This window comes from Teleopsis dalmanni, chromosome 2, assembly GCF_002237135.1.
Source record: "Teleopsis dalmanni isolate 2A chromosome 2, ASM223713v2, whole genome shotgun sequence".
Classification (NCBI taxonomy): domain Eukaryota; kingdom Metazoa; phylum Arthropoda; class Insecta; order Diptera; family Diopsidae; genus Teleopsis; species Teleopsis dalmanni.
Genome location: NC_051847.1, coordinates 383,698 through 401,219, shown reverse-complemented (window position 1 = coordinate 401,219; position 17,522 = coordinate 383,698). Strand labels below are relative to the sequence as shown.

Sequence of the window (17,522 nt, the reverse complement as noted above, 5' to 3'; positions counted from 1 at the left end):
ATATGCATGCATTATTTATATATATATATATATATATATATATATAAGGAAATGTATCTTCCATTTATATATGGGTTAAACTTTGAAGATTAGCTAAATAAAAATGTTTATTAATAATAATGACACTAAGTAAATAAACAACTAAATGTGTATTTCGATCGGAAAGATTATTTTTAATAAAACTGGAATACTTTTGTATCAGAATTTAAAGAATTCAATCGACTGTATGTATGATATTCAAATGAGCTATTATATTCTTGTTACTTGGCTTGTTACTTGTTACATGACTTAACGAGTGGTTTGTTGCGTAGTAGGCATAGTTACTATACCATTTCATTGAGTCAAGCTAAGGTTCTATAAATTATTTTTTAAAGTTATTTCAAGCTTGAAAACGTTTGAATTGAATAAATAAATCGTGAATTTGCTTTCCTACGGTGTAAACCTTAGTGTATGCTATTGGCTGGTGCCCCCAAATAAGGCAAGGAAAAGCTAAATGTAGATGTTTGTTGCCACTCAGCATAAAACTTTCCGTGGTTAAAACTATTTTAGTTATACCGCATGTGGCAGTGCTATGCTGATATACACGTAGCCTTATGTATTTGAATGTACCACTGATTGTAACAGAGTTCTTGGTACGAGGTCATTAATTACGCTCTTATGTTTTAATAATGCCTTGATTAAATTATTTAAATCGAAAGCGCTAAAGTACGTTCATGCACGCTTGCACATAAGCAATTATGTGTGAGGTCCTATGTTTGTATTTATGCGCATGGTTTCGTATGAAACATGTGTTATATACTCATTTATATGTGTCTTAATTTTAATGGTTCGCTGATGAGCTTGTTGAAGTTCTCATATAACCACAGAGCAGTCATCGGACCTTAACCGAAATCGAATTAAACTTTTGAACATGTTGACTTATGCGGTCATATGCTAGCGGATGATGTTTTATGGTCCTTCCACAAATTCATATAAATACATTCTTATAATAGGTATATCAGCTAATGTGAATGTGCAAATATCTCGGATTACGTTTATAGGTAACATTTATCTTATTGCCACAGTGTAAGTGTTTCTTGCAAATGCGTGTGCGGTATTAATGCGAAACTTAAATAAACTAATTGATCATTGTTGAAGCATTAAAACGCAATTAAGACAAACTTTATTCCAGATCAGAAACAAGTTTGCAATGAGTAAAAAATTAATAAAGCCAAAAAGTCATCAAACTTCACAAATAAGGTTATTCAACAATTGGTATCTGAAAGATTTTGTTTGACTATTTTATTTTAGATTTAATATTATTGGTAAATAATTCTTATTTAAATGTGGATTTAAATTTTATTTGTTCACTCACTAATTTGCAAAGAAGAACTGATTTTCCATTAGTTAACTCGTTTGATATATTGGTGATCAATTGTTTGGGTTTTTAAGATTCTAGAAGTGAATAAAGAACCTTAAAGCTAAATGATACAATAAGTATATAAACTGAATGTATATTCAGCGTTTATATGAGTAAGGTATAAAGTATATTATGTATGTTCCTTGTCTAAAGATTGGTTTCTTACCTATTGGTAAAAAACGGATGTAATGACCCAATATAAATTATGCACCTAATTTTAATGAAATAAGAATTCTTAACAAAGAGAGCACTAAAAGCACAGAATACTGTGCTATTTAGTAAAGAATGCTGTAAATACTACATAATAAGTGATGTATTAGATGACAAAGAAGGATATGGTAAGTTTGAGACAAATCTTTAGGTCACTAGTTCAAACTTAATTGTCAAAATAAATTCATAACATTTAAATTTGACGTAAGACACATTTACCTCACCCAATTTTTGTATACATTAATGCTTCTTTTAAATTTAAAATATCGAACACTGAATACGGTTTACGAATCGGATTGAAACATTTGTGTTAAGATAATAAACGGTTCACTTTTTATTTAAATTAACACTCGAAAGAAATGTTTTATTAAATCTAGTAAAGTCCAGAAAATTTATATCTATTATTTATTACCCAAATTTAGTAATAAAATTAAGAGTTTTTCGTTATATGCAATATTCAAACTGCTACATTAAATTCGATACCAAAGCTTTAACATTGCTAATATCGCTCCAAGAATTGAAGCAATCTAATTAATATCGTTTTTTAATCTAGACGCCATTTTTATTTTATTGAAATTTTATGGAAATTGAAATTTGTGTAGTCGTTAAACACTTCAACATCCATTCAAGTGACAACTTTGATCTGAGCTTAGTACAAGCTTTCACACACACATACATCACACAGTTCCCCAATTTACTAGATAAGAGAATCATACAACCACAAAAATAAAACTGAAGAAAAATTGAATTTGTTGTCGATTCAAGTTTCAATTTGCATCAGAACTTGACTAACTGCTTACGCTCTGGCACACTCTGGCACACTCTGGCACACTCTGGCACACTCTGGCACACACCTACACAAACTCACAACTGTGCTGTGCCATTGCCTTTAATTTACACATTTTATTAACAACTTTACAAAATTTGTGAGTGACCGTATTTTGTTGTTGTTATTGCAATACATTATCAGTTTGTATTGTACTTTGCCACAAACGATTTTTATCAAATAATTCAATTATTGTTACACATTTTTATGTACGCAACAGCAATGGTTGCGAATCTTACACAAAAAGACGAAATAGACTTATAAAATGGAACAAACCACGTGAACCGAAATTAAATTGCGCTCTTTTCTTCTATTGTTCAGTCAGTTATTTGTTCAGACATTGACAAAGACCGTTGCAGAGCCCCCTTAAAAAATAATTTGGCGTAATATTTTTGGCAGCTTCAGCTTCTTGTTTTGTTATGAACGACCAACAAAATAGTGTTTCAGACTGAATAAAAGATTTTGCTTTACTATATTTTTTTTAATTTGGAAAATAAATGAAATATCTCTTGACACAAATTGATATAAAAAAATTATAGAAATTTTTCTACAAAAAAAAAATTTTAATTCAAATCAAATCGTTGTAAAAACAAGATCTCATTAAATTTAATTGGAGTCACAACATATTCAGTTACCTTGCTAAGTAATCGTAAAATACACCGTATTTTTATTTGTTACTATTAAATTGTGTTAGAATGACGTTTCTAAGAAGTCTATTACTATATTATAAATTGTTGATTAAATAGTAATTCAAAAAAATCACTCCAAATCACTCATGTTTCCATAACCGACCAACAAGTTCTTTAAAGGTTAAGGTCGTTAGGTTCATATCCTGCGTTAAGTTATGATTTCACTTAAATTAAAAGCTCTAATTCACTCATGCATTCAGTAAACGTTCAACTTAGATTAAATGTTTATATTAAAGTTAGTAACATCCAAAATGCTAGGTAACAAAAAAAAACACGAAAAAATTCACAAATTCATTTGGAAGAAAAAAGAAAAAGGTTTTGATGAAAACCTCCATAGAAATATAGTAAGTAGCTATTAAAAACGAGCTTTTGTCTCTATTTCTCAATATTGCAGGTGTTGATGGTTTTGCAAGTAACTAAGTAATCTTAGGTTACAAACTTATTTCCTTATTAAAAGTTGGATGAAATGATTTCAGTGGTCAAAATTGTTTCTGTGTTCTAGTGGATTTTTGTTCAGTATAGAAATGTGTGGTTAGCTTACTTATTGGTATTTCACGGTAGCAGGAAGTTTGCAAAGTTATTGATTCAATCTGCTCCAACTACTTCTGCTGTAAAATAAATGATTATTTAAATGATTAGGTTCAGAATTCTATATTTTTGAATATAAAATATTAGAGCAATGACTTTAAGTTCAATGAGACTTTTCACGCGGGTTCAACTATGCTGCTGCTTTAGTGCATTACAACAAATTTATATTTGTTTTAAGCTGGCGTAATGAAGAATATGTGCCAAAACAAATACAATGCACATATCATTATATTTCACATATCATTATATTCACAAAGCAACTACTGTTGCAGCACGCTTTTAGGAAAACATTTAAATATGTGCAGCATGACAACAAATTTGTGTGTAGCAAGTGTTGCATGTCGCACGTTACACAAACACCGTACGCCATGTGTTTCGTGAGTGCGCTAAAATCTTTCTACTAGAATATTTTAAAACTATATGAGTGCTATAGTTCTACTCCTCTTCATCTTGTATAATTCTTTAATTAAATTTCACGTCACATATCACGAAATTATACATGCGCTTCAGCGCACTTAATAGCAAAAGTAGCTAAAGAAATAAATTTTATTATAATTTTTCCTGTGTGTTCAAAACTTCATCAGTCATGTGGCTAGACAATTTACAGAGTGTTGTGATACAGGTAAAACACCTTACAGGTTAAGTGTTCAGCGGGTTACGCAGAAATCAATTCAACTACAGTAGGTGTTGGCAGATGGTCTTAAGAAGGAAACGCAGCAATAAACTTAAGTACATATTCTGCTTATATATTATATTAAAATACATTTCTAAGCATTTTCGTTTGAAATACTTAATTCTTCTGCATCATGCATTGAAGCCATGTTTGGTTTACGTTCGCGCAACTATGCGAGCCATGGAATAGTTTCATGGCGGACGCAACGCGAAATGTATCACTGACGTTATATAGCGTTTCTGTAAAAATATTGTGACAATTCTAAAGTTTTTAGTAGCTTTTCTTTGTTGTTGGCAATATTTCGTTAACAGAAAGCGGCTCTTAAATTTTATGTCAATAGATGTTTTATGCTTTGCAACTTACAAAACTTTCACAACTCCACACCAAAAGAATTCCCCGACCCTTTATGCAGAATAGTTTTAAGGATTAGTACATGAGCATGAAGCCTCCTTCCAGCATTAGCACACATCCCTGCTTGTGCATATGACATGATTGCGTGTATTTTCGCACAGATGCAACAATATTGCACTTGACGTACATTTAAGTTTACGAAGATACAAGAATGAGTTGCAAAAAATGTACATTTTTAAGTGACAGCACGAATTGCCAAGATAAAAGATTTAAAGTATTTAACTTGAGCAAATAAAGTTTAAGAACATAGTTTTATAATGCAATAGTAAAAATACGACATGTGAAACGGACTAGAGTTGCTTTATTTGCTCAGTGTGCTGGAGAAGCAGGTACCCAGTTGAAATTGAAACTGTAAATGATAAGCAAATAAGCGTTTCAAGAGTCCTTATTTATTTATATGCAATTTATATGGTTTGCACTTATTAATACCTCATTAAGGTGTGTTGTGTCGAAGTATCTAAAAATAACTTTAAGTAATTGCAAAAATACACACAAACCATGCACATTTTATAGATCTCTCTTCTTTTCTCAAATGTTTGCAATTCCTATTAGTTAAATTAATCTTTAATGTTTAATTATTTTGTTGCTGGAACTGTCAACTGAACTATAATTATTACATAGGCAAATGTAGTTTATATTTAACAACAATTTAGTTCAAAATTAATAACTGGCTGAAATGTAATGTAACAATAATATATCAATAATATATAATATATATACAATAATATCTTGTAGTAATAACGACGGAATTGCATTGATAATGTACGTATTAAATAGTACGACGTCGAATTAAATTACTTCTACCTTATATTATATATAAAAATATTTATGAATAAAATAAGATGATTGGAGAAACCCTAAAAAGAAGTTAAAACATGCAGTAATAAAGCAAATTAGAAACTCAAATCCTCTTCCAGTTAATATTATTTTATATATGTATATATAAATATAAAAGTTTGTAAATTACTGGCGATTAAGTTTGAATTACTCTTACTATTTAATGATTTTAATGAAAATATTACTCAAAATATGAGAAAATAAAAAAGTTTTATTTTGCACTTCGTTGACAATATTTTAATTAAAAAACTTTCGAAAATGAAAGAATTTCATTTTCAACTTAAACAATAGTTTATGGCTATCGCTTCGAGTTCTTCTGTTTTTCTTCAGTATAAAACAGTTTCATTTAACTTTGCCAATTTCGACTATTAACTGACTTTTAAAGTAAGTAGAATTTCCTAAATATAAATAAACAGGAATAATTTTTTATTTATGCAAACTATTTTTGGTGCTTCACGAATTTGACTTATTGCGCGATATAATCCCAACCACAATTAAAAATTATTGAAAATGAAATTTTCTCTGCCGCTAAGAAGTTATTCTTATTGAATTGTATTACCTCCAGGAGAAGTGCCAATTAAAGCACAAAACAATGTCAGATGACGGAGACAGAGTCAACTGCTGACTTTGGAAATGTTCTGTCTTTTATAAGGATCAGAAACCGCATGGAACTTAATTGAAATTGCACATAATATTCCTGCGATTATTGTTTTGCAATGAGGTCCGACCAACACGCCCGCCAGCTGTTGCAGTTTTAACAACTGTGAAACTTGCATTTACATTTGCTATGGTGCACATTGACAAATGCCACAAATCCAAAAAAAAATAACAAAAAGTTCAAGGAAGCAAAAGAATGCAAATAATGTAGCTAGAAAAAAAGACGAGTAATAAATAATGGAAACTACTCACCATTGGAGGATATGACAGGTATCTGTCACTGTTCATGTTGTAGTAGGAGCCATCTGGTGGAGGTGCTGGTGAAGGCGACGGAATATATACACCTTTACTAATTAGCATTTGATCATCTCGTGCCCGTTGATCCATAATGTTCGCTGTATTGTTGTTATGTCGCGGATGTGGCAATGTTCTGGCATTAACTACAAACAATCAACAGAGAAAAAAAAATTAAAGTGATGAGATAATTTGCAAAAAATATAATAAATAGTTTACTGGCATATATGTTAATTACAGATGTGAGTAAATGTAGTCATAAAAAAATGTTGGCAAGAATAGGTAAGAGCACGTTTAGCCGATTGAATGAGGAAATGATATTGCAAAACTATTTTGTAAAATGATTATTCGCGTTGCTGAACACATTTTGTTTCACAAAGTATAGAAAAATGTAGTAAAATAAAGCTTCTAATAGAATTAATTGCCATTGTAGAACAAATATTCCTTATTTAGTTTTTACTTCTTCAATGGCAATCATGTGCAAATAATGCTAAGAATAATGCTAAGAAAAATGCTAAGAATAATGCTATACTGTTATATATAAGTATTGATATTTATGTAACAGTTTTATCTTGAATTTAAAATCTTCATTTCCACTACAACGCAGCAGTTTGTTAGGAAGATTTGGTCGGCTCTTGATACAGAAGAACTACAATTCGCTATTGTTTTGACTTTGTTACTTTGCGATGTAAACTTATATCTACGATATAAACTAATTAAATTGAAAAAAAAATTTTTTATCTAAAATGAATGTTTCATTCAGTCACTTTATTACTTTTTTTTTTTTTTTTTTTTTTTTTTCCATTAGAGGTGGAATCTTCTAAAGATGCTGTAAAAGCATGCCCGATTCATACTGTTCGCTACCACTCTTTCTCAAGTTTACGCAGGTACGATGCTCTTGCATATGCCAAACTTGCGACACAGTACGCCTACGGACTAAACCTTAACCCCTATAAATAACACTGCCCTTTAGAAAACGTCCCGCGGGACCACCAGCTAGGTATTACTTCGCTAGGACAGGGCGAGCACTAACGCTCTATTTCTCAATTATCATTTACTCTCATTTGGTGTTGTCGTTCATCTCGTCGCAGTTGTTGCATGATTGCTGTAATTATATGATTAACTTGTTCCCAGGCATCTTTAGAGGACAACATGTATTGTACGACTCTATGACATGTAACATGGTTACCCATTAATCTTTCTAATGCTTCTCTAGCACGTGTAAAACGTATACAAGTTGTCAGTATGTGCTCAACGCTTTCTACCACTTTACCACAATGCAAACAAAAGGGGTCATCAGCATGTTTATATTTGAACAAATATTCTCGGAAACAACCATGCCCTGTGAGAAACTGTGTAACATAGTAATTAGGTTCACCATATTTCCTTGAGGTCCAGGCAGCAATTGATGGAATAAGATTGTATGTCCATCTTCCTTTTGTTGATGTAATCCACCGTTGTTGCCACTGTACGTATATTTGACTTCGTACCTCATCTTTGTAATTTCGGCTAAGACACTCTTGTGATTTGAGATCTCTCAGAGCTGCAGCTTCTTTAGCCTGTAGGTCTATTGGTATTCGTCCAGCAATGACGTTTATAGCTACTTCGGAGACTGTACGAAACGCGCAGCATACCCTTAATGATGCTAATCTATGAGCTGACACCAAAGATCTTGTATATGATAAACGGAAGGCTGCGGGATACCATATTGGTGCGCCATACATCATTACTGAAGTCGACACTGATGCCAGTAGTCTTCGACCTGCATATCTTGGACCACCAATGTTTGGCATTAATCTTGCAACTGCTGCACCGATTCTAATTGCTTTGTCACCAGCAGACTTCAGATGTTCCTTGAAGTTAAGCCTTTGATCTATTTTGACACCCAGATAATTAATTACCGAGCTTGATTTGATAGAAAGCTCGCCAACATGTATATCAATAAATTCTATTCTTTTTCTACTACTTAGAAGAACTGCTTCGGTTTTGTGCTCTGATAATTCCAGGCCCATTGACTCAAGCCAGAGTTTGACCACTACGATGGTGCTATCACATTTCATTACAAGCTCGTTGATGGTTTTTGCAACCGCTACAATTGCAATATCATCAGCGTAACCAATTAACTGCACTCCAGCTGGTTTTTCTACATTAAATACGCCATCATACATTACGTTCCAGAGAATGGGGCCTAAAACTGAGCCTTGTGGAACTCCTGCTGACACTAAATATGTCTTCACACCGTCGTTTGTGTCATACATTAGAATGCGGTCGTTGAAATAGCTTATGATCATTCTAAGTAGATATGCCGGTATTTCCAGTTTTGCTAGTGCTTCTATTGTTGCGTTCCAATCCGCTGAATTGAAAGCATTTTTGATATCCAGCGTGATTATAGCACAGTATTCTTTGCTGCCGCCTCTCCATCTTTTTCCATCCAGCGCATTTTGGGCTATATTATGCACTTTTGCTATAGCATTTATTGTACTCTGGCCTTTCCTGAAACCATGTTGCCATATTGACAGGCCATTTGGTCCTTCTGTGTACTGTTCCAATCTGGTAGCAATAAGTTTTTCAAAAAGCTTTCCAGTAGTATCCAGCATGCACAACGGTCGGTAAGATGACGGCTCATGTAAGTGCTTCCCTTTTTTAGGGATAAGGACTAGTCGTTGTACTTTCCACAGTTTTGGAAACACGCCTTCTACTAGACACAATGAGAATACTTCCGCAAACAGTTCTGGCCTTCTATATACGATTTGTTTAAGCGCGCCATTTGGGATACCATCAACGCCAGGTGCTTTCGTGTCCTTAATGATTTTTGCAGCTTCAAGAACTTCGCTTGGAGTTATTAAATTAACTTGGACGTCGTCATCGGTCAGTATGTGTGTTATCCCAGAGCCTTGTGGGAACAAGTTGCGTACGATCTCTTCTAAGAAACGAAAATTAGTAGGAGCTGATGGTGAAGTTCCCTTCATTATCTTTTTGACAGTTTGGTATGCTTTTCCCCAGGGATTAGTTGACAGTTCATCTAGCAAGGTGTTGTACAGCCGCTTTTCACTTTATTACTGCATGCACGAGTGTGTATAGTGAGTGCACAAAATTAAATATACAATACATGAAATAGTTAGTACCACATAGAAACAAAAAAATTTAACTTACTTAATTTTTTTAATAATTTGAAGATTCAGACATAAACAAGGAACTAGATTTATTCACATCCAATTACAAAAAGTTAACGTCAATTAAATTTAATGCTAATTTTGAACAATCATTCGTTAAGTGGAGGAATAATCATCTTATTAATGATATTTTCAGTAAAATATAAGGAAACGTAAAATAAATGTAGTTAAAGTTTTATGAAAAAGATATTACAGATATCCCTTAGGAAAATGGTTTTATTTCCAATGCAAGCTTAAACATGTGTCTATTAGTATCAATTAAAGACTGAGATCAAAACTTCTGTTCTTACATTTATACTGCGAACAAAACTAGCGCTGAGTTGGTACAGACAAGCACTTGTATATAAATACATTTGATGCTAACGTTTGTTTGTATAACATATGTTTATGTGCTGGAATGAGAATTTCAATTGATAATTCGAAAATATTGATCGAAAAATTTTATAGGTAAGTTTTCTGCTTAGATTTTTCTGCAATAAATGGATTTACTCCATTCGCTCTGGATTTTCTTACGCATAGAAACTTGAAACTTCAACTGTATTTATGAGCACCCATTTCATGTTCAATTGCAGGTTACGGCAAAGTGCAATTCTACACACCCCTGCGACGGATTCAAAAAATTATTAAATTCTGCCGTCATAAAATTTCATTTCCGTTTTGTCGTTAAGTGGTGAACAGTAAATGGTAACAGTGCAGGATGAACGGATGCCAGTGCATAGTACGAGACAAGCAGCGAGGGAAGCGCAACCATTGTTTGCTGTTGGGAGTAACATAAAAATATTGCATCCGCGATTCATTGAGGTGTGACGTTGTGCATCCTTCAGCGACAAAGTCAATGACATTCACTGCACCGTGCGTTTACTAAGAGCTTGGGTTATCAAATAATGAAAATGGCTTTCGTGGCAAATTTTTACACACCCTTTCCTCATAGCACCGAATTAAGCTCTGCACACCACTGTGACAGCCACAATTCACTAAGTGTTGCAATGAAATTTCACCTGGCACAGAGCAAACGTTTTCGAGATTTTTGCAATTCAAAGGCAGGTATCGATTGCCACTTTAAGTTTCTCTAAATCCTGTCGGATTTTGACTATCATATGCCATTGTCGAGGATCTATTGTTATAAGTTGCATTGTGAATAAAAAAAAATTCTGAGCAGATTTAGACTTTTGTCTTTGAAACTAACAAATTTTATTTATTGATGCTTAAAAATTGTTAACAGTTTTTCACCGACAGTTTTTTCTAAATTTTATTTTTAAATTGCAAGTTTTTATTTGACTTTTAAACCATTTTCTTGTTGTGTTTAAGGTTTATCGAGTTAGTTACTTCTAGAACTTACACTTTTATAGATGATTACATATAAGAATCATTTACTATAGCGGCATGTAGTTCTGAATATACTGATCAAGTTAGATATTTACTAATTATAATAGAATATTCAAAAGTGCAGTTTATCTACCAAAGTGTGTTTTTAGTCTACATTGCGATAAATTCGAGGGAGTACGCATTGTTGAAAATAGTCTGCGAGCTCTAATCTATATACCTATATATTCTTAAATCTTTATGAAGTTGTGTTTGAACAATATTTTGTAAAGCATAACATTTTTACTATTGTCAAGCTTTCGAAAATGGTTATATATCAAATATTTATCCACATATTAGATATAATATAATATGTCGAATTATTTTTGCATTCACTATATTTATATAAAAAAATTCACTGCAGTGCATTTTATTACTTTTATATTATTGATGGTATTACAATTGATTTTAACTTATTTATTCAAAATATTAGATTTTCTAATACTTTTCATTAAATTATTTTTTGCAGAATAGATAGATATTTCTTTTTCTTCGTTCAATAAAAATTAAGAACTGAATTTGGTTTGAAACAACTCTTGTAAGCCCACCTTTTATACTATTGTGATCATGATTCAATAGAAAATGAATTGCAGCTTTCGCTGAATTGGTCTAATGACTGTGATTTAGGTTTGTACCTGCCCCCAGATCGAAGTTTGTGCCAATCGACTGTAGCACTTTATTAAAAATTCTTGGGGAATAAAACTTTAAGGGCAAGCACTTAAAAAGCGTCATATGCAATACATAAAAGCTATACGGTTATATAAGGTTACGTAGCTGGGAAAGAACTACATATGTTACCTACTCAAAAATTATTGTATTTTTATATTCGTTTTTTGACTGTTCATATGCGAAAGATAATTTTCATGTTACTGTCGACCATTTTACAGGAGATTGGATACAAGTGCTACCTGCTGTTATGTGTTATAGTGCAATTAAATGAATTTCCTTATGCTTTCATCTTTTTTAGCCGTTTCGACGTAAAATATATAGAAGTCAATGAAATGAGCAATTCGTTTTAATATCACGTGCAGGTCATATTCCGGTTAGTTGAGTTTGGTCCATTTTAACTTGCATAAATGTGTCATTTTCAGTTACGGCATGGTGCTTAAAATTTCATTTTCTCGTTCTTCAGTTTTCACTAAAGAATTTTTCTTCAGTTTTTTAGTTTTTAAAGAAGCATAAAATAATATTTTTTTCATTTGCTTGTTATATCAAAAACAGTATTAAAAATATAAGAAAATTTCTTTTATACTTTTTAGGGCACAATTCATTTTTTATATTTAACATTGTAGGCTTATCTTTTTTAGTTTCCCTTCATTTTTCTCAGGATTCAGCAGGGCGTTGTTTGTTTGTAAATATTTGGGTTGGAAAATCTTCTTTGATACTTGAAACCGATACCAATACTTCCTTTTGTTATTCCATAGCTCAAAATGGATAACATGGAACGAATGTTATTTATTTCTTTGTTGAATTGGATTACAATTGATCTCGCAGCAGTTCAATTTCAAATGCGCAAATAGTATTGAAACCTTTGTCCTTCACTCCATTGAACCGCAGCAGCACCGAAGTTATTGTATTTTTGATTGAGTGTTCATAGTTTGAGCAGTTCGTAAAAATGAAGTGTTCATGCGTTGAATCATGAACACTTCTTATAAGTTTTTCGAACGAAGCAAAAAACATAGAGAAATGAAATAAACCAATGGTATGCTTTTTCTTTTCAACACCTAACGTCCTGTAACTGAACTACATTTTCTATTTACAATATGTTAAGATTTTTTTGTTTTAAAAAATATTAAAAATTAAAACTCAAAGCAATAATTTTTTTAGGAAAACACGTGTAATCAACTAATATAGTAAATTTAATAATAAGATGTGTATTATATAATTTATACACATGTTACCTTAGCACTTAAAAGGTATTATATTAACAAAAAGTATGTCGTTAGTGACTAAAAAGATTTTTTTATCCCAAAATGACTTTTCCATTAATGTTTAACGCAAAAAAATCGGTAATCTGCAATGATGTTATCATAATCTTTTCTTTGTTCAATATTGACATTTTGCATATATATCAAGCTGTCTATTTTTAACCTTGCTCTCTCTTTGTTTATTGTTGAGACCATGTTGATATAAATTTAGCGCTTGATGTAAACAGTCTGTCTCAGATCCGACAAGATTAGTCTCAAAAAAATAAAAAGTAAATATTTGAAGTTTTTATTATTGTAATTACATTAATTCTCCTCCTAAATCAACATTGCGCTAAAAGCTTATAACAAAGTGATTTAACATTTTTTTACTAAAATCGCTGTAGTATACCGCCGAAGCCTGTCAATTTCAATCAGTTTCCTTTTATCATCAACTTTAGTTTAGAAGGTCTCACAAAGATGGTTTTTCTGGTCACAAAATCAATCGAAAAAGACTACATTGGCTTGATTCAGCTTTTTTAAAATCGTAATTTTCTTTCTTATGGTGCTTTTCCATGCCCCATTCAACTCGAAAGTAATGAATTATATCTTTTGAAAAATGGTCTCAAATATATACAGTGTCTCTTGTATACACTATTTCTTTGACACATTTTTACTATGTCTTTGTATTGTTGAACTTTCTAGTATTTCTGATCGTCCGTCAGATTGCATGGCATAAAATACGCCAATCTTCCATTTGTCCATATTGTCGATGGATAGGTTATACCTTTTGATATTTCAATTTCCACTACGATTCACCTTATATATATCGAAGTTTTTCTATCTTTTTCAATATTTTATTCATTGTGAGTGGTTTTGAGCGACGGTCCTCACGAGTTGTCTTCAAAATTCTTAAAAACAGCACGCATTCGTTTTAATTTTGATGGTAAGTAGAAAAAGTGTTCACATTAATCAGAACCTATTCAATCGTAGATTCACTGAGTAAATAATTTTTGTGAAATCAAAGAAATAAATATCGAAGAAAAGATTTTTTGGACAGATATTATAGATGTGCTCATGTTAACATTTCCTTAACAATATGAAACATGAGGATAACATCATAATTCTTGTATAATTTTGTAAAAAAGTATATTTTCTTTGTTGAAAAATAACAAAACTTTGCATACTTCAAGTATCAATATCATTTAATATAACAACTAAATGTAAAGTAATGTTAATGGCAGTACTTGGCTTCGGTACTTAGTAAGACTTTTAAATGCATTTGTTTTGCTTCATTGAAATTTTCTATAAATACATCTGATGAAACGAATTTATACGATCTTTTTGGCTTAGTCTTTACGTTCATTAACTGAATTGAACTTGTATCATAAATTTATTTATTTCATGATTTCATACAACTCTATAAATAATCTCATAAAATATTTTAAATGACTTATTGGCAAAACTTAATGCTTCGTGGTACTCATTTAACTGAACGGTTCTTCCAGCAGAATTTTTGAAACCTAACTAAAAGTGAAGTGTAAAGTATAATAAATTGCTAACATTTGAAGTCGCTCATGTTTTCTTATTTTCGATTAACAAAACTTTAAGCATGTCACTCATGCGAACAGGCAATATCTTTCCTGTGAAATGTTTCACTTGCTGAGGACCGTTAGCTTTATTTACAACTTTCTTATCACATACAGCGTCGGTGTCATTAAAGGAAATGAATTTTCGCAGTAAAAATCATCACACGCAACGATTGCCGCATCAGCCACTATTACATACAACGCATTTCATATCGTGTCAACAGCATGAAATATACGACAAAAATGAACGCTACGCGTTGCTGTGCATGTATACTGAAAGGGGTTGACGGTGTAAATGTCAGCAGTTCTTGTCTTCAATTTGCTAAAACCCTTTTTGAAAAATAACGCATAACGTTGCGTACGAAAGGAAAACGGAAACCGCATTCGTACAGTCGTTTTACGAGGATGTCGTAAGCAATATGTAATATCACACACACGCACACACACACTTCGCATATACATACACATAATACTAGTGTGTTGTTGTTGTCAATATTGCGTGTGACAGGCACACCAGTTGGAAATTTGTTGTTTGTTCTTGTCCTTGTCCTTGTACTGACAGCGACAAATTGAAGTTTTAAAAGGATAATGTGGTATCAGTTTTATTTAATATATCGGCATATTACTTTAATGAAGTACTGTTTACTTTGTAGTTTTTTTATATTTCGTTTTATTGTGACTACTGTGCACTTTTCGTTTTACTCTTAACTTTAAAGGAACTAGAGCTCTACTAGGCACACTTTCGACAATTTATTTTGTTGTTCCTTTCTTCATACGATACGATGGCATGAGAACGTAATCTTTACAGTTGATTGCAGAACACTAAGCAACACTAAGCATTATTTGTGTAAATGGTAGCACGTTTGTAAAAAGGCGCAGTTAGTTTCGCTCAAATTACAGTGGCTCAATATTCCATAAAATTTAGATAATACTTTAGTTAATTTTTAATACCAAAATAGTAAAATAATTAACTTGGAAATTGCATTGTTGGAAACTGTAGGTTGGAATTTCGAAAAGAAAATTTATATATAAGTCTCAAATTGTTTTAAATTATAAGGTAAATATTAAGAAAAATTTACACTGAAAATAGAAAAAATTGTTTTGATTTATTTATTTTATAGTTACACTTACATATGCTCTCTGCAAAAGTATAGAACCTCAACAATAACACTCTAAAATTAGACAGCCATCGGAGTTTTGTGCGGGAACATCATATATTGTGGAATCGATTCAGTAATTACCCTACTGTACTTTTCTCATTTTAATTTCATCTGTAGTCCATAAGTTCGTAATGCAGTTAAACTTTCATATGGCAGGTAAAAGGACAGAATCTCGTAATCAAAAACTGTCAGTCAATGTTTGCGAAAGTTAAAATATTATATCAATTACATAGCAAACGACTGTTCAACGCATGCAGTGCATAAGTTGAAGTTAAAATTTGCACAACTAATTGTTAGAATTTTGTTATATTATTTAACAAATTAAATCAATTTCCTCCTTATTTTAGATATAACATGAAATATTCCAAAAAAGGATAAAAACATTTTGAAAAACCATAAATACGCTTTCTGCCACAGTAATCGAAAATTGTAAACAGAACTGCAATTTCGTAAATACATCAATGTGTACTCACTTGGTAGGATGTTCTTTATTAAGGATTTTGTGTGGAAGTATATTTAAATTGTTTGTGTATTCAGATGTAAAAACTGCGATATTGCCGTCCGCAGGCGATGTTATGCACATACGAAAAGTTGTGCCAATATGTGCAAATTTGCCAAAGCAACGCTGTCTGTTGGACTTTAATGGAAATGGATCTCATTAAAAGTTCTTGTCAAATAATAATGCTGCTGTCAAAGCTAAGGACAGACTGACTGACTAACTGACAACGAACTTTTAGTGTGTTGCTTATTTGGTATTTGGTTGTGGAGTAAATAGTCCCGCGAGTTTATTTGCAAGCTGTACTATTGATTTTTACCGGTAATGATAAAACTTTCTGTCCTTATATTTTTTTATGCCTTACATGCTATTGTGAACAAAGTTTAAATTAAATTTTTCAAAATGCTTCCACCGGAGTAAAAAAGACGTCGATATCTATGAAAAACTCAACAGTTTTTGACAAAAAATTGGCACAGAACCCGAGTATATTTCAGAAACTACAATGACCGTTTCGACTGGATTGTGTTCATTATTAGAAATTTGTTAAAGACGTTGGACCAAAAATTCGCCTTTATAGCGCGATGGCTTGTGGTCGGTTGGTTGAATTGAAGATTTTTTATAAGCATAATTTTCACTTTCGCACCGATTCTTTATTTAGACAGCACAGACTGGATATAGTCTGTGAAATTTAGAAACCTCACATGTTCGTTGATATTAACATCCGTCAGCATTACGTGCTCATTAAAAAGCGGCTTACTTAGAGCAGCTTCAAAAAGCAAGACATACACACAAAAAAATATGAGAAATAGCTTTTTCTTTGTAGCGATCTTACTAATTTTGTTTATTATCAGACTTCTTCTATAAAATGTATTTCATTAATCAGACAAAGCATAGATCAGAAGACAAAGCATAGATCAGAAGACAAAGCATACAGATTTCTTATAAACTCAGTTAGATGAAGTTCTGGTATAAATGAAATTGTTTGATTCTATCCATAAATAGCAACTTATAAAAAGCTGATTTTTATTTCTAAGTATAATATTACTAACAATTTCATTTGGAATGTATTAAATAATTCAGTTATAGTATACTGTCTAAATATAGAGAAATTAAACTTCGACAAATCCAAAATTGCATAAAAGAGTTCATGGAGTCCAGATAAAAGCAACATTTTTAATAGTTGAGTTTTTAATTAAATATGTTTTGTTAAGAGAATTTTTTGAAATTAAAAACAAATGAGATGTTTCAAGTAGA

The 17,522-nt window shown here is 31.7% G+C and overlaps 1 protein-coding gene across 1 annotated transcript in view; it reads right to left on the bottom strand.

Annotated features, from left to right (window-relative positions):
* The window catches only part of LOC119677367 (nephrin), a gene marked incomplete at its 5' end in the record, with an annotated part of 83,435 nt that overhangs the window by 9,850 nt on the left and 56,063 nt on the right, over positions 1-17,522 (bottom strand). The window contains 1 exon segment of the mRNA XM_038088679.1: positions 6,543-6,730. Within this exon segment, the coding sequence (XP_037944607.1) occupies positions 6,543-6,730 (188 nt within the window).